This window comes from Chionomys nivalis, chromosome 4, assembly GCF_950005125.1.
Source record: "Chionomys nivalis chromosome 4, mChiNiv1.1, whole genome shotgun sequence".
Lineage (NCBI taxonomy): Eukaryota > Metazoa > Chordata > Mammalia > Rodentia > Cricetidae > Chionomys > Chionomys nivalis.
The window spans coordinates 50,336,769-50,361,672 of record NC_080089.1 but is presented as its reverse complement, the minus strand read 5'-3'; the positions used below and the strand labels follow the sequence as shown (position 1 = coordinate 50,361,672).

The 24,904-nt window shown below is 42.3% G+C and overlaps 1 protein-coding gene across 1 annotated transcript in view; it reads left to right on the top strand.

The window, feature by feature from the left end:
• Pou2af2 (POU class 2 homeobox associating factor 2) overlaps positions 1-24,904 on the top strand; it is a 56,749-nt gene that overhangs the window by 12,229 nt on the left and 19,616 nt on the right. The window contains exon 4 of the mRNA XM_057768367.1: positions 13,660-13,769. Within this exon, the coding sequence (XP_057624350.1) occupies positions 13,660-13,769 (110 nt within the window). The remainder of the gene's footprint in view (positions 1-13,659; positions 13,770-24,904) is intronic.

Below are 24,904 nucleotides of genomic sequence, written 5' to 3'. Positions count from 1 at the left end.
TAAAGCAAATAAAACCAGACCACAATTCACAATCCTAGGGGACCTAGACAACAATGAGGACCCTAAGAGAGACACACATGGATCTAATCTACACGGGAAATAGAAAAAGACAAGATCTCCTGAGTAAATTGAGAGTGTAGGGATCATGAGAGAGGGTAAAAGGGGAGTGGGGGAGGAGGGAACCAGAGAAAAATATATAACTCAATAAAAATAATTAAAAAAAAATAACAGAAACCCACTGTGTTTAATAACATATAATAATTCAGAATCTGAACTGAAGTATTTCAGGCAGCCCTAATTGGAGCTGCATTGTATGAAATTTAGCACAATGCATTGCATGCATGTCCTGTGTTCAGGACCAAGGCTGCAGTAAAACTGCACCATGCAACACAGGCAAGCACCACCAGAAACACCTCTGGCTCATTAGACATTTGATCTTGCAATCATTTTTGGTTATATGTGTTATTGGACTGTGAAGGAGAAATGGGAGGTGGGAAGGAAAGGAAGAAGTGGGTATCTGTACAGATCTCACGTCAGTAAAATCATCTTGGTACATCCACAAGTAAACCATGAGAGAGAGAAAAAAGCATATCTGTGGCTGTATCTTAAAAGAACTGAAGAATTTTTATCAGCACAAAGTGAGGGGATGGTGCTTTGATTTGAGATGAGTATAAACAAAGACGGAGGCTATACAAGGACCCTTGAGCAACACTGAGCAGGCTGAAGAGCTATCAGTTGGTTGGGTGCTTGGCTACCATGCACAAAGCCCTGTGTATGATCCCCAGCACTGCATCAACTTTCTCGTGGCACACCCCTGTGACCCCATCCCTGGGGAGGTGGAAGCAGAGGTACCAGAAGTTTAAGGTCGCCCGCTTCAGCTACCTAGCAGAATTAGGGCCAGCCTAGAATAGAATAGGACCTCTCAAACATAAATAAATAAAATACACAAACGTTTGAGTGATTGATTACAGCTACCATAGACACCATCAGCTCTTAGGATTTAAGAACACGGGGAGGAACTCTTTACCATGTGAATTACCTGGCACTGCTATGTAATACTCAGACTGGAATAGGCTGAACTTTATAAGCATTCTGAGTGATTCTAGGGAAAGTGGTCCAAGAGCCACAGGAGAAACTATGATGCTTAGAGGAACAGCAGGCAAGGTAGGAAGATGGGATGGAGCCAGATCACAGGCAGACTTGACAGCCAGCTAAGAAGGTTGATGATCTTCATTCTGTCAGCACTAGGAACTCATAACTATGTAAGATTGCTGTACTCTGCTTAGAATTATTATTTCAGGCTCTTTTAATAGTATGATGTTTTAAGGCATCTACAAGCTCGCTGGAGTTTATTATTGAAACAGTGAATAATCCACCTAAGAAGTTCCTAAGAATGTAACCCTGAACTGCTGTCTGGGAGAGCACAAGAAGAGCTGGAAAGACTGCTGGACACAGCTGCTCGAGGAAGGACACGCCACCAGGGTCTATGCAGTCCATGAGGTAAGAGTCAGAAGCGGATAACTTGAAATGAGTTTTGCCTTTTTGGTTTTCTTTTAGACATCCAGAAATCCAAGTGGTGATACTCCATGAGAAAAACGAGCACAGACATCGAGTATGCTAATTTGTACATCAGAAAATTCCAGAAGTTCTTTTAATCTACAACAGTCTATCAGTGTAGCAGATCTAAAATCTCATCCTCTCAGACCCTTTAACTCTCTTACAAAGTATCTATGGCCCCAAAGGTAGTTTTAAATATGAACTATTTCTATATTTCCACATACACTTACAGTATCAAAATTAAAACTAAGAATTGCTAGCTCTTTCATTTAAATTGACAATAACAAAGCATTACATATTAGCACTCTTTCTAAAAAATTTATTTTCTCCCCTACTCCCAAAATCTTTTCAGTGAGAAAAACGGAACTGATTTTTGCAGTTTGGTAAATTACTTTATCATTCAACTCCATAGAAAACAGCTCTGGTTTTTTTGTATCTGCTTCTCCAACCTGTGCTATTATGCATCCAGGAAACTCTCGGGTTTACCCATGAAAAACTGAGACGGTGAAGGATCAATCACTCGTTGCTTTTATTATGGAGATAGTTTTGGACTTTGCAGAGCCCCTGGGCTCTCCAAAGCATACTGATGTTTTAGATTCTTTTGATCTCACTCCGGTTCTTGAGAAGCACTGTGTGGTGCCTGTATGAACCTATGAAACATCACTTGTACAAATCTGGAATGGCTAGGAAGATGTTCCAGCAGGTGCCTAGTTCTAACCTTGTTCAGAATAGCAGACAAAAGTCTAAACTAGATTAAGCAGCAAGTGTAGATAGCTGAAGACGAGTGGAGGAAATGCTGAAATGCCTGCCTTCTGTTCTCGTGAAGTTTTTCTCCAGAGGAACTCAGAGCACCAAAAAGAGTCTTTTTTAATGAAGATGTTTGATCAAAGGCAGCTCTCTGTGTACTTCTTTGAACCCCACTAGGAGGGCAACTTATAGAATGTTTTTTAAAGCAGCTGACAAATATTTGATACATGAATCTCTGAAGTAGCACACACATTAGGTTATAAGTAAGAAGGGTATCTACATGTATTTAAATGGTCTAATATTTTATTTCTGTTTGCAAATGAAAATATCTTAGATTTTAACTATGTCCAAAAAGCAGCCACTTTCAAAAAACCTAACAGCTTAGGCAATACAAGTGCAGTACCAACTGGACAATATGGACTTTTACAGGCAACACACTATCTTCTAAAGCCAAACCCTAAGTTAAGGGATGAGGAAACACCACTGCTATTCACGAAGCGAATAATAGCTGCATTGTTTCCATAACAAACATTTAAGAGAGTTGTTTCCTAATGGAAACTCATTGTTACTGAAGAAAAATCCATAGAGAGGGGAAAAGTACCTTCGTATATAATCTGCATTGGGGATGCAAATTGGAGAGAAACATACACCAAAGATTTGCATTTAATCAAATCTGAAGCAGGTCATCTCAGAAGCATCGCTCCCTGTGCAGAAGGCTCCCCGCCAGGACCAGCCTGAGCTCTCTGGAATATCAGAACCCTATCTAAGGACATTTACTGGAGGCCAGACGCTGCGGCACCATCCAGGATGGACAGTGGTGAGTAGGTTACTACAGTAAGAGAAATCTTTAGAAATCCTAATTCTTAACAATCTTAACCTCATCAAACATAAAAATGCAATCACACTGTCTTTGGCTAGAGTACACACAAATTTAAGAACAAAGGCAGAAGTCAACTGTTGTTAATATTGCTCTTAGATTTGATTTGAGTTTGCCTTGAGTTTAAATAGGTGCTCATTCTGAGCAAGCAATCTATTCAAATAAACAATATTCTCATAAAATGATGGTTTGAATATTAACACATTTTTCCAGTATAATGGAACTTTGTGTTAAATGTAGGTACTTTCTGGGAAGCCCTCATATAAAGGAATGACAGAAAAATCCACATGTGTACAGAGTTCAAAACATCTCTTGGCTTCTGACTTTAGGCTCTTTTGGTTAACATCCAAGATCACTCTCTTAATGTATGATTAGGAGAGGTTTGAGTGTCATTTCACAAATTCAGAGTACATACAGGTCTTTCCTAGTGTGTTCATTTTGAAGTGGTCTGTGTTAGTGTTGATGTAGAATAGAGCCTACCCAATCAGGATCAAATTTGAGATATCAATAATAGCAACATAAATGTTAATAAATGACAGAAGAGATACTTCAAAAATTCTTTATTAAGCACTTTGAACAATAACGATGCATCTTAACAGAGAGATCTCCTTAAGGAGATCCCTCCCAAAATGTAGGAAGTGGAATGGACCTGTCGGAACTCCTGCCCGATGCAACATGGCCTTGGTTACTGGTAGGAGAGCTCAGGGCTCCCCCGTGGGAGCTAAGAGGCAAGAGGCAGGAGATGAGACAGGTTGTGGGTACCCTCTGCGTGATGAAATAACTTCAATGCAATCCTAAAGAAAGTTCAGAAATTTCACTGTTCCTGCTGAAAATGGTTCATCTTTACTGCTTATGTTGCCTTGAGCAATGGACATCATTTTTGATTAATAAGAAAACCCTTCTAGACTCCATGAGCTTGGAGACTGTTGGCCTTGACCCCTCATCTCCCCAGATCAGAAGCAGACCCGCAAACAGTGGGCTCCTAGCAGATGTACTAGCAAGCAGTACTAGTGGTTCTGAGAGGGTATCTCCCTTTGTTTCGGTGAGGCAGCTATAGAACTATAGAATGGGATAAGGGAAGGGGTACATATGGGACAGGGGCTGAGAGTAAATACACACACACTGAGCACACTGTATTTCTGCTGCACTGTCTGGGACCTCATTCTTGCCTCTCTGACAAGCAGAATCTGGAACAAACACAGGCTCTCCATCAACAACCCCTCCCATTCAGTATTTCTACTTTGTTTCGGGTGACGGGGGCCTATGTAGACTGTCCCAAGGGACTATAATTCAGACACTTTTGCCTACTGATTTCATTGTGTTGTTGTCCAGTTGCATAACTCAAAATGTAGTTCCTTTCCTGAAGTGATTCTGATTTCTTCCTTGTTTCTTTCACGAGACCATTTCATTCTGCTTCTTTATGTCACAAGCCCCTCCTTATCTCTCCAAAGAATGTAAAAGTAAGAAAACATAGCTCAAAAAATTCATTAAAATACTAAAATAAGTATGTGTTTCAAATATCATGTGTGTACTTAGCATAACTAAAAATGCGTTGGGGGAGGGTCACCAGTATTTTAAGCATTAAATCATTTTAGAATATATGAGTTTGATTTGATGGGAAAAGTAAATTTCAAAACAAATGAAAACAACAACACTATTAAGTCTACTGTGGATCAAATTCTCCAAAGGAAGGGGGGGAACAGTGTGATGGACACATTTGGCTACATATACATAATCATAACCCAGCAGAGCCAAGTTCTGTCCCGAATCTAAAGCATAAATTGATTCCTATTGATGAATTTGCGTGTGCTTTCTCTCTGGAAACACTCGTCTCTGTTTTCTCAACAACCCATCTGAATGTAAGTTTGTATCTAGAATATTTGAATAAAAACTCTCCAGTCCTCCTTGCCGACGCAGGTGTGGACTCTAGGTAGGCACAGTGCACAGAGAGGGTCAAGTATCTAGGAGTGGAAACTCCAGGAACATTTGTGAACTCTAAATACCACTCTGTTCAGAACAAAGAATATAAACTCTTCCAAAGGAAGAAAACTGTGGAATTTTAAAGAACTTATGCTAAGCTTCATTGATTTGCTAAAATTTATTTTCATGCACCGCCTGGGTTGTTGCCAGAGCCACACTACTGCTACAGAGCTGGTTTGTGCACCTCCTTCACTACCCTTGCCCCTAGACTCCCAAAACTAAAATCTTCACCTCCGCTTCCTACGAAAGGACTCCCAAGTTCTAAGAACCTTTCCAATCCCATTGGCTCAAGTTCATCTCCCCCAGCTTTTTAAAAGTGTTACTGAGATAAAGAGATGATAGATAGATAGATAGATAGATAGATAGATAGATAGATAGATAGATAGATAGATAGATAATCATCTATAGATAGATGATATATAGGGATATAGCTATCTCAACAACTTGTAGGAGTCGATATATGTATATATATATATGCAGTCGATATATGTATATATATATATGTATATATATATATATACATATATATATATGCAGTTTTTGAACCTCTACTAAGGACCAGGTACTTGAAATTGCTGGTTATCCTTTTTTCTCTGGGCCCCCTCTTTCTTTCACCTCCCTGGTGCTTCCGTATTGATCCAACACTACTGTTCTGTCTTATTAGATTCTTTCCACAGTGGTCCTTCCATGGACCTTTCTTTACCTAAGCATCTGTGATTAAAAATCCTCGTTCTTCTTGTTGCAAGTTGTTCTATGGAGAGTGCTATTTTCATGGCTCTAATTATAATAGTTTTAAAGACACGCAGTGCCAATCCAGATCTAAATTCTTGTTTTATTTACAGGACACTTTTACTTTTTTATTTGATTGTATCCCTACAACCCTAAAGTCGACATATTCAAAATGTTCTTTCCCTATCCAAATCTTCATCATTCACTATTTGTTTTTGTGTGTTTGTGTGTGTATGTATGCATGGCTGTGCATGTGTGTGCACACGTGTGTGTATGTGCATGTGTGTGTGTCACTTTGAGAGGTCTCTTAAATCTGTCCTTTCTTGTCATTTTTGCTGCTGAATGCTAGTTTCCATTTTATAAATTCTCACTCCCTCTGCATCCTCATCTGAACCCTGTTATAGGATCCACTCTTCCTTGAGTCTTTCAAATATTTTTCAAATCTTTCAAAACTATGACAACGGTCATAAATCTTTCCCACTGTTCCTCTGAAGGGGCAGGCAGGACTTTTTCTGTTCTCTCTCTCTCTCTCTCTCTCTCTCTCTCTCTCTCCCTCTCTCATCTCTATCTCTCCTGTTCTTCTTTCTTTTTTCTCTCTTCTCTCCCCTTCTCCCTCCCTTTTCCCATTCCCTTTGCTTCCCCAATAAAACTCCTCACTTAAAAAAATTTCTGTTAAATATTTTAGTGGCCTCTTTCATCTTTGATATTAAGTATGCCCTACAATAATGTTTCAATCAATTTCTGAATGTGTAGAGGACAATGACATCATACCACCTTAACCTGCAAAAGTACACTCTGTGATGTTTGCCCAAGGTTGAAATTACCTAACAACTCATTTCCACAGCGTGTCACTATCAGGAAACCATGCATGACAGTATTCCATTTTAATGTGCTATAAATTTTTAATTACATATATTCATGTACATGCATAGGTGGGTTGAGGGGGCTACGACACAGTACACCATTCATGTGAAAGTCAGAAGACAACTTGTAGGAGTCAGTTCTCTCCTTCCATATGGGACCTGGGGATTGAACTTGGGTTGTCGGGCTTGGTGGCAAGCCCCTTTATGTACTGAGCCATTTCACCAGCCCAGTAAAATAAATTCCTATAGACATTTGTTGGTTTACTTCAGCACTTGCATTACTACTAACAGCAATGATGAAAAACTTTCTACAGATGTTTCCTTGATGCGGCAGACACAGGCATCAAGGTATGCTAGTGAGAAACCCTCTTCTTGCAAGGAACAGTCAACAATATACTTCTAAACAGAAAACTCTATGGGACATTATAAAATGGTGGGTCCTAAACAGGAGGAGAAGAATCTGGAATATATATAGGGACAGTGCAGCATTTAAAATGCTTTCATGGAGATGACCTTAACACTGGGGCTCTGAGCAAAGACAGGGCTGTCGGTCACAGGGGTAAGGAAGTAAAGGACAGAGGAAGACAGAGCAGTCAGCCACAGGGGAAGGGGGATAAAGGACAGAAGACAGAGCAGTCAGTCACAGGGGAAGGGGGATAAAGGACAGAGGAAGCAGGGCAGTCAGTCACAGGAGGAAAGGACAGATGGACAGGGCGACCAGTCAGAGGGCTGAGGGATAAAGAACAGAGGAAGAGGGGGCGGGCAGTCACAAGCATGAAGAGGTAAAGGAAGAGGAACATACCGCTCAGAGGCAGCAGTATCCTCAGGCAGAAGCACTCTTGCTCCATTTCAGAGCTACACTAGAGTGCAGAGAGGGAGAGCACAGAGGAGCCAGCGAGCAGGGTCATCTGAGCCTCTTGTCAAGGCTTTGGCTTTTACTGAGTGAATGAGGAAGTTCTGCGTAGCTCTGAGCACAGCAATGACACAACTGGATTTTTTAAAGGATGTACCCGCTTCCCATGGCTCCCAGCACCATGGCTCCCACTGGTGGGTGGACAGACTAGGGCAGAGATGAAGGATGGAAACAGTGGTTCTCAACCTTCCTATACAGTTCCCTTCATACAGTTTTCTCATGTGGTGGTGACTCCCCCTCCTTTCCCCCACAGCATCAAACTATTTTCGCTGCTACTTCATAATCATAATTTTGCTACTGTTATGAATCATATTGTACATATCTGATATGCAGGATATCTGATATGCAACCCCCCGTGAAAGGGTCATTCAACCCCCAAAGAGGTTGCAATCCACAGGCTGAGAGCTACTTTATTAGAGGGATACTAGAATGATCTTCATGAAAGGACAGTATTTCTTCTGGAGATGAAGGGAGACTCAGGAGACTCTCGACCTATCCTGTGGGTAGCTTCCCTGTGTGTTTCTAAACCACTGCTTGTGAAGCGTGAGAGAAAGGGGAGTCAATCACGGCTGTGCAGTTTGGGGAGTGAGGCGCTAGGAAGGTGGTGTTGCCATCAGCCAAGATAGGGAAGCATTTGGAAAGCAGGAAGGAGATGGTTTCTATTTGGACATGGGCAGGCCGAAATGTCTGCTACAGATGCATACAGAGATGGTTTTCCAAGCCCAAAGTGTAGGTCAGAGCCTGGGTGAGTATTTGAAACCCATCTACATACAGATCCATTTAAACGCAATAACTAAGAGCCCTTTCCATGCAAGAAGGGAATATGAGCTTGAATCCCCAACACTCATAGAAGAAGCAGGAAATGACCCTGCATGCATGGTAACTCTAGCATGGTGATGGAAAGAGACAGGAGGATTATTGGGGTTTTCTGACTGCCAGTGAGCTCCAGGTTTGGTGAGAGACCCCGTCTCAAAGCGATAAGGGAGTGACAGCAGGGGACCAGACATCCCCCTGTAGATTCTACACATACATCCACACATGTACATGCACTGTACATACATACATATAAACCACGTAATTAATTAGTTATAAAGGAAAACTGCACCAATACTTGACCCCTTCCACACAAGCATGGCCTCTTCCTGCCTCTTCTCGTTAGCCAATGCATATCTACTAGCCCAAGGTCTCTCTCCTCTCACCTATCTTGACATCCTTCTAAGTTCCCTCTTAGCCTCATGCCCTCCCACAAAACTTTGCTTAGACATCCAAAGACCACTCAACTCTACTTCCTCTTACATGGAAATGTCTCATTGATCTCACTAAAATGGGATTCTGCTATGTGTTTGAGACTTACTTAACATCCTCTATGGCATACAATCCCCCATTTCACACCAAGTCAAGACCAATAGGTACATACGCCCATTGTTTGATGACAAAACTTCCAGAGCTTCCATCTGGTTACTTTCTGTCTTGTGAACTTTATCCATCTGTTAATTATCATGTGATTGCTATTTAAATTATTTACAAAGAACATGTTTGCCATAGGCTCTTTGGCATGCACATAAGACAAAAATTGCTAGTTCAGATTCAAATAATCAATTTAAAAGTCCTTCAGAGAAAAAACAATGTCAAGACTGTCTGCAAACACATGGGGAAATGCAGCCTGGACCTCTTCCCCTCCACCCTCTCTTCCTTCCCAGGCCTGCCTGAGTCTGGGCCTTCCATCATGCAGAGTGGCCTCTCATTGCTCAGCAGGACTGCAGAAGTTAGAGCTGACTCTTACTTTTGACATGTTGATGTCACATCTCATCACACACAGGAACATCATAAAACCCTTCCTGCTATGTCTGGTCAAGATTCAGGCACTTCTGAGGAAATCAGAATCACCTAGAGAGCCAGGCCACATCCCTAGGGTTTCTGACTCAGTGCTCTAGAGTAGGGTCTAGGAATCTGCATCCTTCACAAGTTCCTGGTTACTGATGCTGAAGATCCAGGTGAGAAACTCAATTGTATATTCTCAACTTGATGTGTCTACCAGGCTTTCTTCCAACCATTAAGATCCTCATTAACCTCCCCTTGGGGTTACTCTTCATGCCTAGTGTGACTGTCGTAATCACCCCTCCCCCATGTCCCATCTTTCTTTCCTTCTTAGAGGTTGAGGACCAACAGGCTTTTATCCCAGTTTATTCCTTTTTCAGAACTAATTTCTAGCATTCCTGTCAAATACTTTACTTTTTTCTTCTTATTCAAATATCTTTAATTCTTTGTTACCCCTAAACATGTACATAGGCAGGAAAACCCAAGCAAACCTCCCCTTAATACTGAACTTCTCTGTGGCCATAATCCAATCCTTTGTTACTCTTTCTCTTCAAACTTCAAGAATGATTAGAACCCCTCCCTGTCTCCATTCCTTTCGACATCCACATTTGACTTCTAGGCACCCCCACATTTTCAGTCTCTTTTGCTAAGGACCACACCAACCACTGAACTGGAAACACTTCTATCCTCATCTTCATTCTACCACATCAGATAGCTTTATTTCTTTCCTGTAAGGTCACCCCCTAAGTTCTTGATGGGCACTGGTTCTTCTCCTATTGATCTTCCCCAATCTTCTTTGTAAAGAAGTAAAGTCTTCTCTCCCTCTCTCAATATTTCTTCAAATGTGAATATAGCCTTGCTTCTGTCATTCATCTTCTGGTCCAGAACCCTGACCCTGTGTGTCAGAATACAGCCTGGCTCCTGTCATTCATCTTCTGGTCTAGAAGTCCCACCCTATATGTCAGGATATAGTGATAAACAATAGAGTTTTATTCCGTCATAAAGAAAGATGAAATTATGCTATTTGCAGCAAAATGCATACAAATGGAGAACATAATATTAATAAAAGCAAGTCAGGCTCAGAAAGACAAATGTATGTTTCTCTCATTTGTGGATCCTAGATAATTACATAATAAATAAATGTTTTTATGAAACTTATTAATATGTATAATGAATACATGCCAATAATTATATCACACACACACATACAATCAGTGTCATAGGGATTTCAATATAATTGTCTCAGCACTTTAGAATATCCTAACCTGTTTATCCCAGTAGGCCAGATGCAGATTATGACTTCGTCATCATGTGATCTCATCAAACATTCCCCTGAGGGATTACTTCCTCTTTCCTCATTTGTCATCAATATCACGATGGCTCCAAAACTATGTCTTAGAGCAATGCTGGAAACATGGGGACTTCCTTTTATCTTCCCCTCCATAACCTTGTAATTCTAAAAAATGTTCACATCTGGCCCTCCTACCTGCCCTATGATCTCTTGTCTCAATTACTCTAGAATTCTCCAAACTGATCTCCCTGTGGCTTTGTGGTTCTCAAATCCACCTCCATGCTGTTGTCTGAAGAGTCTATCTAAAATGCAAATCGAAGCAGACCTGCCCTTACTTAAGAGCCTTTAGTGGTTCTCTGCTGACAGGATGGAGTCCTAGCTGCTGCAGCAGACCAAACAGCATCATGGTTGAATGCTATTCATTTCCCCGGTCTCCCTCTGACCACTTCCTCTCTCACACCTCATTCTGTTCTGCTCCCAGGTCTTTACCTGCCTTGCCCTCTACACCTGGAATGTTCTTAAAAGCCTCCACTCACATCTCATCCTGCCTTTTCCAGCTCCCACCCACCCTGTCTCCACAAGGAAGTAATACAGCCCATGTTTCTCTAAATACTCCAGATGATTTTCACTGCTGTACCTGGTACATTTCCTTTATAATTATTTTAAGTTACTTCCCTCTCTATTAAACAGTATGTTCTCTTGTGCTCTATTGACAGATAGAAAATATTGGATAAATAACTAATTAATAAATATAGCCTAAGGCTTTTCAGAAAACAAATAAGATATAACCTATTCTAGGTCAAATCTCATGCTTTATCTTAGGCAGTGATTAGAACAAAGTACTTCATTCCTCATTAATCGAAACTATATAGACCAAGTCCTGTCAAAATTAGACAAAAAGGACCATTGAAATAATCTTACTTCGTGGAAAGCAGACTGTGAGGTTTTATTCGAAGTAGGTGACTCATTCTTTTGAAACCTACTTTTGTTTTCCCACTCCATCTGCATACAGGTGTTTTTATGAAACTAAGCAGTTTCAAAGAGTTTTCAGATATATATGTTATTTTCCCTTATAAATCCCTGAAGACAGCTAAGAAGAAATGATAATCATTTCACACATGAAGAAAACAGGGCTGAAGGATTATCATTTTTCCACAACAGTAACTAGTGTGTGGCAAAGCAACTCCTGATGATAAACCAGCAACCTCCTCTACCCATTACCTTGCCTATAACAGTTCTCTCTGTGTGTCTTTCTCTCTCTCTCTCTCTCTCTCTCTCTCTCTCTCTCTCTCTCTCTCCCTCCCTCCCTCCCTCCCTCCCTCTCTCTCTCTCTTCTCTCTCCATTCCATTCTTTATGTGATAATGTAATACAAATTGCTTTGTGTGTTAGCTATACTCTAGACTTTCTACAAATCCAAGCAGATTAAAGTCGTCCATGTGCCTCAGACACGTATACATGAGTAGGTTCTGTCATTTGCACAGATACTCAGTTTGTACCAGACGAATTTGCTTGTAAGCCAGCAACACTTCAGCTGAAGTGGATCACAGCCACCTGACCTACCGCAGCAATTACAAGCTTAAGAATATTTTAAACTGTGTCTTATTCAGCCACTAACTCAGTGCTTGAACACACTTTAAAGGTGGTCCAAGCAGGAGATTCTTCAGTAATTACTTGACTGTCTGAATTCACTAATCTCACAATCGCTAAAGACAGTGCTAGCCAACTGTAGAGCCTTGGGGAGACGTTTCTCTATAAATCCACCCATCTGCCACTTATTGGCAAAGGTTTTTTCCTAGTTGTTAGAGCTACAAACTGACCTGAGTCTAAAATGCTATCAGTAGAAGATTTTGGAAAATAACGTAGCCCAGTTTGCTCTTATATAAATGGATTAAATTAAATAATGTGTGCAAATTGGCAAGTACTATAGTATCTTCAACAACTACACAGAGAAAGTACTCAACACCATGTTAACTAAACCAATCTTTTCTTAATCTTTGGTATAGTTTTATTTTGAGGGTGTGAGCGTGTGTGTGTATGTGTGTGTGTGCGCGCACGCGTGCATGTGTGTAGGTGAACATGCATGTGTGGGTGGAAGCCAGAGCCCACCATGGAATATCTTTCTCCATCATTCTCTATATTGTTTTTTAAAGCAGGCTCTCACTGACCCTGGAGCTTGCTGATTCAGCTAGATCAGAAAGTCCAAAGGATCTTCCTGTCTCTGCTTCCCCATTGCTGAGACCACAGGCATGTACTTCCATACCTGGCTTTTTATGGAGCCCTGCCCCCGCCCAAACACAGCAAACACTTTACCAACTGAGCCTCTCCCCAGCCTCCATTGACATAGATTTTAGCAGCAATTCCTTAAATCAGATTTTCAAAGATAAAACACATTTAATGAGGTAAACAGAACCCCAATGACTTTCTTGTTAGGAACATAATCCTCAAACAACCCACTTTGACTTTCTGCCACACATTCCCATACTGACAGAACGGGGTCAGAATACAGTCTCGTAGTAACCTGGGTCATGCAAATTTAATTTCTTCCTGTGTAGTAAGAGGCATTATTCCAAGTTCATCCAACCCTTGATCTTGTGACCAAAGCATAAATTGTAAAACTTATTGGAACAAATCTTGACAAAATGGAGGGGAAATAAGAGGCCACTTTGAAGAGCCACTGTGTAGGAGATAGAGGCGTGTCTCTTCCATCTACACGGAGGGTGGGTAAAGTTTCACCAAGTAGCAGGAAATAGGACTCATTTGAATCCATCTCAAATTCGAGATTTTTCTCCTTCTAATGAGAAAGCAGCATCATGAGCTTCAGCGTTTGGCAAGTGACCTGATGGCCCCATCTATGGCTGATGGTGACTTTTCCATTTGCTTCAGTCTCCGGGGACTACAGCAAGCGTGTGTACCAGGGCGTGAGAGTGAAGCACACCGTCAAAGACCTCCTGGCAGAGAAGCGATCCAGACAGACAAGTAACTCCAGACTCAACGTAAGTGCTGATTTGATTTCGCCTGAGGTTCTGCAGGTCTGAAGCTCTGTTAAAGTTCCCTCTCTCCTCTCCTCTTTTACCTGACCTCACCCACTCTTCTGCCTCCTGCCTCTGACTGTCCTCAAGAGAGAGGACATGCTTTACCTAGGACATGCTTCAGAAATACTTTGACACTTTTATTCCTCCCTGAATGGGCAATCTTTCCTCTTTGAGAACATCCATGTCATAGTATTCGGGGACTTGATTAGTGACATCAAGGTTTGTCACTCTCCCCATTGTCCTCCTCGCCCCATCTTACAAATGGTTTTTGTTTTACTTCTGGAATTTTCTGTATACTGCTATTCATCTGCGATTGCTCATATGACCCTGGAAATATAATGTGCTACTTCTTCATGTTATGTAAATAACAGTTCATACATGCAAGCCCTCCTCCTTATTAAGGTGCCCGGTGTAATAGAAAGAACGTGAGTAGAGAGAGAGCCTTTGTCTGCCAGGGACCATCTGTGTATGTGACCCTGGAAAAGTCTCTGGATGCAACAAAAAAAATGAAGCAACCAAAATGATCATTAGGGATTCTCATGATGTAAAAATGCCTGACTGTTCATCACCCCAAAGCATGTGAGTTTTCCAGCAATTTCCAGACCTGTGTGATCTACTTAGCTTACCACTTCAGCTAGGGACAGTAGAAATGGGGTATACCTGGACTTTTCCACATCTCCCAGTCACTGCTTGAGAAAGGCTCAGGGCTTGAGGATACAATGTGGGCCTTTTATATACATTGTATTCTATATCCAACAGATGTGATTTATAATAAGTCCTCTCTGAAATTCTCAGCAGATTTTTTTGTATGTTTTTTGTTTGTTTGTTTTTGGATTTTCAAGACAGGTTTCTCTGTAGCTTTTGGAGTCTGTCCTGGAACTAGATTTTGTAAACCAGGCTGGCCTAGAACTCACAGAGAGCCACCTGCCTCTGCCTCCCAAGTGCTGGAATTAAAGTTGTGCGCCACTACTGCCTGGCCTCCCAGAAGGTCTTTGGAGCTTCATCCCTATCTGTCAATCACATCTGTACTTACAGCTCTGCTCTGTGCCTAATAAGCTGTGCTCAGATCTCAGAAAGGGACCAGAGAATTGCAACGGTGTTAGGCTAACATGAAAAATTAATTCCATGCATTCTACTAATATAATAGCTTGAATGCTGGGCATATGTAGATAACCAGGAGTAAATGGGGCAGTCACATCTAGTATCTAGCACAGGGCACACAGGGGAAGTACTTCCTCCAGAACACCTGCTGGCATTATGGGTACCACCTTCCATACTGCTCCAATAGCAACTCCTATGACGTAAGTGATCAGCTTCAGAATCAACTTCTGTATCAAGAACACCTTTTAATGCACATCCCTGCTATCCTTCCCTTCAAACAGCCTCTTCCCTTTGAGTTCGACACTCAGAACTTAGCTTATAAGAGAAATCTGAACAGCTGGGCTCCTTGTCTGATCCCCATTCATTATTTCTCTGGGTGCTTGCTCAGAAGCATCTGGAGGGTATGTTAAAAATATCATTACCAGACTGAGAGGGAAATCAGAGAGAGTAGGGTGGGGGTGTTTCTGAATTTACTCAAAATGAACCATTTCCATGCACAAATGAGGGGATTGCTCAGTCACAGCTTCAAACAAGAGAACATTGAATTTTGAAACCTAATAAAAAAGTCCCAGGAAAGCATCAAATTAAGTAGAGAAGACGCACACATAAGAACACTACAGGCAGGGAATGAGCTGTGTATCTGTACAGCATGCATTAGGGCAGATTTCACACCTTTTGGTATCATCAGTATCTACATACAGCTAAGAAGGCAGAATTACAGACTTCTATTTAAAAAAAATTTTTTTGACCTGGATGGAGGTGGGTGGTCCTTGGACCTCCCACAGGGCAGAGAAACCTGCTTGCTCTTTGGGCTGAGGAGGAAGGAAGACTTGATTGGGGGAGGGGGAGGGAATGGGAGGTGGTGGCGGGGAAGAGGCAGAAATCTTTAATAATTAAATTAATTAATTAATAAAAAAAAAGAAAAAAAATTGTGCCATATAAGAAGACAACAAGGCAGGCTATATCCAAATGGTAAATTCATGTAGATTTTTAAGAACAAAGGACTTTGTGCCCAAGGCCTATAAATATCAAGTCATAGATGTTTGTCTTCTTTTTCTCTAGTTTTTAAGTTTTCCTTTTTTAAAATAAAAATAAAATAAGCACAAGTAGTAAGTCACATTAATTAAATATCAATATTTTATTAAATCTTTTAGACTTCCATACAATATATTTTGATCATACTCATCTCCAATTCCTTCCCCTAACTCTCCCCAGATCTACCACCCACCTCCCAAATTCACTTCCTTTTCTTCTTTAACCCGCTGAGTCCAGTCTGTGCTTCCCATATACCCGCTGAGTCAGTCTGTGCTTCCCATATACTCACAGCTGTGGGGCCATCTGTAAGAGCATGGCCAACCTTTCAGGGCCATGCTCATTGAGAAAACGGATTCTCCCTCCCCAGGAAGCCATCAGCTGACCCTAGCTCCTCTCTTTATGACCCCTTGCTGGAATAGCAACTGGCTTCATCTTGTCCCGGTCTGTGCAGGCAGACATGAGTCTTCGCAGCATGAGCACAGAGATCCTGCCGTGCCCAGTGGCTGCTGTTTTGCTCTGGTCCTCATTTATCCATCGCTCTTACAATCTTTCTAACCCCCTCTTCTGCAACGGTCCCTGGGCTTTTGGAAGAGCGGGGTGATGGAGATGCCCCGTGTGTGTCTGAGCATTCTCTCCATACACACTTATTCTCTGCCCTCAGGTCAGTTGTGAATTTCTCTGCCAACCTCTGTCCACTGCACCAAAAACATATTATTTAATTTCATAATGCACAGATGCTTGGGCTTGTCCGATTTGTGGGTATGGGGCAGAGAATGATCATCTTGACACTTTCTACAGTCTCCTTGAGAAATTCTTTTGCAAATGGCTATTTACAATAAAGAACAAGTGCCCTAGCATCACATAGCACAGTGGCTCCTTATCTCTTATCTAGCTAGCCCATTGCTGTTGGCCTAAAATGAGAAACTGGAAAACAGCTGTATTGAGCATGTAGACAGCCTGCTAAATACCAAATGAGCCTGTAAGAAGAAAAATAGCTACACATAAAAAGTGTACTTTCATATAGCCAAACACTAAACTGAATGCTTATGACCACACAAGCAATATGAAAATAGCTATATTTATGTGAGGATAGATTAAAGTATATTTTCTGTGTATTATCTCATTCCATGGGCACATTATCCTCTGAGATTTGCATTTACAGTTTCCCATTTTACAGATAAATATGTTGAAAACAAGATAAAGGAAAGAACTGGTACACTGGAGAGATGGCTCAGAGGACCTGAGTTAGGTTCCCAGCATCTGAGTCAAGGAGCTCACAACTGCCTGTATCTCCAGCTCCAAGGGACCTTTCACCCTCCTTTGGACAACATGGACACCCTCACACAGACACGGACATCCTCACACACACACACAGACACCCTCACACTGACACAGACACAGACACCCTCACATACAGACATGGACAAGGACACCCTCACACAGACACAGACACCCTCATGTAGACACGGACACATAGACTTTATTTTTTAAAAAGTGCACAGTTTGCAAAAGTTTGTTGAGTCTTAATTCCATATTTAAAATGACAGCTCAGACTGGACTAAAGTAGAACAGCCTTTGACACATGAAAATAAGGAGAGAGAGAGGGGGAGAGAGAGAGAAAGAGAGAGAGAGAGAGAGAGAGAGAGAGAGAGAGAGAATATAAGAGAGAATATAAGAGAGAATAAATATCAGATAGAAAAAAAAAACTGGTAACAGAAAAGTGAGTCACCTGCAGCCATGGTCTTGGCAGGCCATTGTGGGTCTTAACTACAATGGACCTTAACTCTCTGTTCTCACTGTATCATCTCAGTGCTAACCTCGTCTTTCCCACTTTAGTGATGTGTAAGCTTCTGTGATTAAACATGTAACTCATATGTGAGCTTGTTTGAACTTTAAGCATCTCTGAATTGACTTTCCTGTCTGCTTACTATTTAAGAATACTGAGAAATCTGTCTAGAAAGGTGCTCCCATCAGTCACCGCCCACTCTGAAGACCTATTTCTATCCCTGCTGTGAATGTGACTCAAAGAGCAAAAATTGGGGAGCACCCTACAGCCAGCAGACCCTCACTGGCAGGGCTCTGATTTCATGAGCAGTGCTGAGACCACCTCCTTTTCTCCATACTGATACATAAGGACACAGTGAGTCTTCAGCCTCAGATGGGTTTATAACAAGGACGCTACTCATGAGGCATGTTTAAAATCTTCAGCTGGCAGAATGGCTAACAGTCAATGATGAATGGCCCCAACCCAAAACTGAATTCCCAAAGATCCTAAGTCAATCCTCTGGGACCAGTGGGCAGATGCAAGATTAAGGATCTTGAGAGGAGTTTACCTGGGCAGGCACTTAACACAATCAGATGTGTCCTTCTATGGGAGGTTTGGGATGGAGACACAGAGAAGATGCAGGAGGAAAAGGTAAAGCGGCCCCTTCAGTAGAGAGGTTGGAGACAGCAAATCAAGGAATCCCAGCACCTGCAAAAGCGGATTGAAGATAGGTCCCTCCGTGAGCACCATAGCCGGGACAACCTTGCCAAGAGCCGGGTTTGGGATGCCTGGCCTTCAGAACCACAAAAGCGCATCCAGATGCTCACTGTGATAGGTTACAGTTATCTTAGGAAACCCATGCATGGATTATGAAAAGTTAGGTCCCCCTCATCCGATCTCCTTCCAGATTGTTAGACGCCCATGCCACCACCTGGGTCCTTGGACCACCCTCTGAGTAAGGTGGCACAGCTGTGGTTTTCTATCTTTACCAAAAATTTTTCAGTCAAGTTTTGGAAAATATCATAAAACAAAAATCTTGTATCAAGCAAGATTTTCACAGAATCTCCTCCGTCTGTTTTACCTGTTATACTATGGCTGTGCAACTGCTGTGCCTATGTGCTTTTAAATTGTGAATTTTCTTCATTTTTTTCTTATCACTCTTCACTACATCACTGGATTTCTGCCAGAATAAATAGATACCACTTGCTAACACCTGGTGCCAATAATAATAATAATAATAATAATTAGATTTCTGACTGATGAAATTTTCTGCAACAATTGAATTCCTAAAAGCTAATCATTTAATCATTTAACTTTTTAAAGATAGCATCATAAAACTCAATAAGCTCTGTTATCTATAGAAAAAAAGAAAAATCAATAGGCCTAATTGCCACCATTTTTCTCTTCCGTTTTGAAATTCAGCCAATGATTCACAGACTATTTAGCTCACTAATCAAGTTTTTCTTATGCAATCATAAAGATTCATCTAGAATCACTAACTATACAGCAGCTGGCATGAGGGGAGAATGAAAAACTGTTTGGAATTTCAATTGTGTGGGAGGGTAGGGGAGTACCTTGTCGTATGTGGGAGAATAAGAAGGGCCTGGAACCGCGGTCTGGTAGTTAGTGTCACCCACACATTGGTGGAGATGGTGACGGCTCTCATTCTGAGCACGCCCACGGAAATGCTGCACTTAGTGACAATAGCCACGCAGATGTGAAGGCTTGAGTTAATATTTTACATAAACATGAGGAAAAATAAATAGAAATATCTGGCTCCGCTTTTGAAAGCCTTTAACTGAAGGAAATGCCAAGGAGTATTCCACGTAGGAAATATTTGAGCTATGCCGTCTTGACTGATGTATAAAATCAACGCAAAGCCAAACTTACTTTCACATGGTGTGACTCTTTCCTTTATTATTTTTTTTTATTTTTATGGAAGAAAACTTTCCCAACATAAAGAAAGATATTCCTTTGACTTTTTCCTTTCAACCCCAAGTGTTCGCTTCTCAACTATCAGTGATTACACCTTTGCTCTTTGTCTACCCAGTCCTAAGTCCTTCTACTTCAATTTGCTGCTGAAGTCTCGGTCTAGGGCATTGGGGAAACAGCCATATTGTCAGCTGGGGTTCTGGGTTAATAATTTGTCCTAATCATTTTTCTGGTGGAAACATCGTGAGTAGTGTAACGGAGCCTGGCAGAGGGTCAAAGTGAAGGAAGCTCTGAACAGAAGGTAAATGGGTACCATCAGATCTAGCATCTTTATGGCCTGGAGTCATTGCAAATGTTTGCTCTTCTCCGAGAGGTGTGAAAACATTAACTGCAGGACAGCTGTCCCCTGGCAAGGCTGTGCTGGGGTCTGTCTTTGCACTGAGGCCACGGTGGGAGGTCTGTTCAACTCCCTGCCCAGCGGCTGCTGGGCTCTGCCAATCACATGCACGCTCCATTTACCACTGAATATAAACCTGTGACATCCAGATCTGTAATTTGCATCTGGATTTCCTACGAAATCTTAGCAGGGAGGGGGGATACGCAACTGGAAACCATATATTATGTCATCTCAAAAGTTTCCTTGGCCGGGCGATGGTGGCGCACGCCTTTAATCCTAGCACTCGGGAGGCAGAGGCAGGTGGATCTCTGTGAGTTCGAGACCAGCCTGGTCTACAGAGCTAGTTCCAGGACAGGCTCCAAAGCCACAGAGAAACCCTGTCTCGAAAAACCAAAAAAAAAAAAAGAAAAAAAAAGTTTCCTTGACTGCCCCGAAAGTGGAAAACATGGTCAAGATATTTCTTCTGCCCCCAGAGACAGTCTGTTGCTGGCTTAGTGTAGTCTCTTTAAGGCCCTCACTGCAGTCAGTTAAAGTGGTTTGGGGTTTATCCCATCTCCTTCCTGAGCCTTGGTGCCCCTGTCAGTAATTAGAATTGAACCATTTCTCTAAGTCACCTCTCATCTCAGCATTCATTTTTATTTTTATTTATCTCTATGTGCGTGCAGGTATATTATACATGTTTGTGGCGAGGGCGGGGTATGCATATCTGTGTGCCCACGTGTGTGTAGAGAGCAAGCTCAAATGTGGTTTAGGAACTCCTTGGGACTGTCTCCTACTAGGCTGGAACTCACCAGTTGTGCAAGGCTGACTGCCCAGGGCGCCCCAGACAAGCATCTGTCTTCACTGCCTTTCCTCTGGGATTGCAAACTCCCATCATTATGCCCAGTGTTTTCCTGAGGACTGTAGGATCAGATTCAAGGCCTACTGGTTTCAGGGCAAGCACTTTACCAATTAAGCAATCTCCCCAGGCTCAGTATTCATTTCTAAATAAATTGTATTTCATATATTTGAGATTTATAATGTGATTCTATGAAGTAACATGTAGATAGTGAACTGGTTACCATAGTGATGAATCTTAACATACACAGATGAATACACACACACATCATTGTACATAGTTACTCTTCTATGACAAGAATCATTGCAATGTGTTTCTATGACAGTCCCCAACAGTAAAATTTTGTGAACCACAATCCCCAGTACTGGGTATTAGACCTTTTGACTGGTTCTGCCTAGTTCCTCCTCTGGACTACACCTTGGTATTTCATTTGTAAGACCTTTAAAAAAAATTTCCTCTTCTTTCACCCTCTTTATTTTGGTTATTCATTTTCAAATATTCTTATCATGCTATTTAGCATTTAAAATAGTCTCTGAGGGGTAGGGAGATAGTTTGGTGTCTTCTGGAGACTAGGGAGATGACTTGATATCTCCTGGAGACTGGAGATATGGCTTGGTGTTTCCTGGAGACCAGGGAGATGACTTGGTGTCTCCTGGGGGCTAGGGAGATGGCCTGCTGTCTCCTGAAGACTAGGGAGATGACTTGGTGTCTCCTGGATGCTAGGAAGATGGCTTGGTGGCTCAGCAGGGAACATGGTTTCTGGTATGCATGAGGACTTCAGTTTGCATTCCACCCACTCAAATAAAATCTAAGAGTGGTGGTATCCATCAATAACCTCAGTTCTGGGGCCAGGGAGAGAAGGGCAGAGATATACAGGTTGCTGGGGCTTACCAGCCAGCCAGGTTCAGCAAGAGATTCTGTCTCAAAATAATAATAATAATAATAATAATAATTATAATAATAAAGATGATGATGATGATGATGTTGACCTGCTGAGGAGATGGTTCAGTGGTAAAGAGCTCACCACACAAGCATATGGACCAGAGTTCCAATGTCCTAAACTTCTTACAAATGTCTGAAAGGTGGCTATTGGCCCTTAATTCAATCTTCAGAGGTCCAAACTCAGAGATTCCTAGAGCAAACTGACTATGAGGGCTAACTGTATTTTGAGCTCTGGATTTTGGGTTTGCTTAAGAGCTCCTGCCTCAGTGGATAAGGTGTAAGAAGTATGGAGGACGGCTCCAAAACTCCAAGCTCAGGCCGCCACATGCAGGTGCACACTCTCAAACATAGGTGTGCCCACACCCACGCAAACGTGTGCAAACACACATGCATATCTCACATGCAGGAAAAGATGCCTGAAGTCAACCTCTGGCCTCCATACATGCACACACAGATAACACCACATATACATGTGCACGCACACACACACCACAGTAGATGGCTGAAGGAATAATCTGAAAATGAGCCTCTGAGAAGTAGCTTGTCCTGACTTTGCAGCTTCCTTGAGCTGCTGTTGGAGACCGCCGTCACCCAGGAACCAGTCGTAGTTCATCTGAGACAAGAAGAAGTGCGGTGAAGAACTTAGGCTGTATGCCCAGGTTACCTCGATCCATGCCCCAACTCCGCCACCTACAAACTGTGTGTTTGGCTAAGGTTTCTCTACCTTTCCTTAAACCCTGCCAAGGTTATCATAAAAGTCACAGTTAATCTTTGCCAGGGACTTACCACAGCATAGGTGCTCGATAAATGGAGTTTCGAGGAAGATGACTCGGGGAGTCAGGGAGCAGTAAAGTCCAACAGAACGCACTAGGGGACAAAGGTCAAGGGAAGGGGGATCTCCACCTGCCTGTCTGCCACATGAAGTAGGTGAGCCAACTTTGTCTGCAGACTGGACAGGCGAGAAAGTGGGAAGCAAGCCCTTCGAAACTCATGTCTGACCCTGCCTAGGACAGTTTCTCAAACATGCTCTTGGAAAATATGCCCCACCCCCACCCCGCACTGATGTTTAGTTATCTCTGCCCATCCCTTCTGGATGAATGACAGTATGATAGAATGGCCAGGGGCTTGTTTTCAGAATTATGGATCAGGCTCAGACTCCATCAGTAGAAGATAAACCTGGTTTCTGATTTCTGAGTCGCACAGAGATGGGGACAGTAATACCCACCATGGGCAATGACAAGAGTGACATTAGGTTATGTTTATAGAGCGCCTGGTACAGTACCTGACGTGTCCTGAGGGCTCAGCGTGTGGTAGCTTTTCTGGGTGTTAGAACAGTTGGCACACGGCACCACTTGAAAAGCTCCTGAGACAGTAAGTACCAACCCCAGGCAGACATCCACGAGAGCATGGGGTGTTCTGAGAGCAGGCCTGGGAATCCTCCATTCCCGCCATCATTAGTACTGTCTCTAATACAACGGAAACTCATCAAACCATGAACTCCGTAGCTCAGAAAAAATTACTTCCAATGAGTGGATGAGGCAGCAAATTGGCAGGCGCGAGGGCCAGCAGTCTTAAATTTTGTGGTTTGAGTGGTGTTTTGTTTTTAATTGTGTAATTATACATATTCATAGTACAATGTGATCTCTCAATATATTTGTACAGTCTATAATCAAGCAGTGCGCCTGGCATATCCGTCCCCTCCAACAGTGGTCATTCCCTTGTTTCGCTATGTAGGATGCACAGTCAGTTATCAGTCAGAGTTGGATGCTGCTTTGCAAGGAAACCTTCAGTTCTTTCTTCTACTCCAGTGGTTCTCAACCTGTGGATCGAGACCCCTTTGGGGCCAAATGACCTTTTCACAGGGGCTACCTAAGACCTTCAGAAAACACAGGCATTTACACTACAATTCATAATAGTAGCGAAATTACAGTTACGAAGTAGCATCAAAAATAAGTCTATGATTGGGGCTCGCCACCACATGAGGAACTATATTAAAAGGAAGGTTGAGAACCATTGTTGTATTCACGGGTACCATCCTACCTTTTAACCATGCTCCTCCCCTTCTCTCCACACACATCCCCCTGACCCTTCCCAGTCTCTCTGGTAACCGCTCTAGGAGATGAACCTGAATAGGTTTCAGATATGACCAAGAATATGTAGTAACATCATGGCATCCAGTTCCATCTGGGCTGCCACAAATTACAGGGTTTCCTTCTTTCGAAACCAAATAATACCCTGTTACACACCTGCACCCCATCTTCACCCGCTTGTGGGTAGCTCAGGTATCTCCTTGTCTTACTTGAACACGAAGCTAGTCTCACCCTCTTCCCTTTTGTGGGCCTGGACAGCTACGGTTAAAAGTTTACGCTAACAGCTAGCGCTGAGCTACTCCAACTGCTTCGCTCTGCAGTCCTAAACGTTCTCCTCCTTAATAAGGGTTTGACTTAGTCATCAGAAACCCCATTTCACAAAAAGCCTCATTTCAGACGACAGGAAGAAGATCAAAGCCAGGATTTACTACCCGTTTACTAACCTGATATAATTTCCTGAAGCTGCGGCTCCTGAGGTGAGAGGGTCTCGTGAGAGGTGTACAAGAGAGGGAATCAGTGCTCACCACAGCTCAAAGTGCCCCCTTCTCCCCACTAGGCAGAACTCTTCCTAACTCAAAATTTCCTCAGACCTCAAAACACATTCCACCCATGCCCCAACACACACACACACACACACACACACAAAACTCTTACTTCTAACCTCCAAGGTTAAGCTTAAGCCCCTCTGCATTCTGAGAAAGATAAATCCTCTTTCCTCAGATTAAATTGGTTTTTGCTATAAGTTGGATTTCTCAAGGAAGATGGAAAAGAGAAAAATCACATAAAGCACAAAAGCAATCGCATGGCCTACAAATAGCCTGACAGGAATTTTAATATCTGGTCAAGGACTGGCACAGGTGGTGCAATTGATCTGACTTCATCCCTTATCTCCAGAATAATTATAATCATATAATAATAACAATAATAAATAGTTGGATGTGGTAACACATGCCTGTCTATCCCAGCACTGGGGATATGGAGGCTGGAGGATCAGGA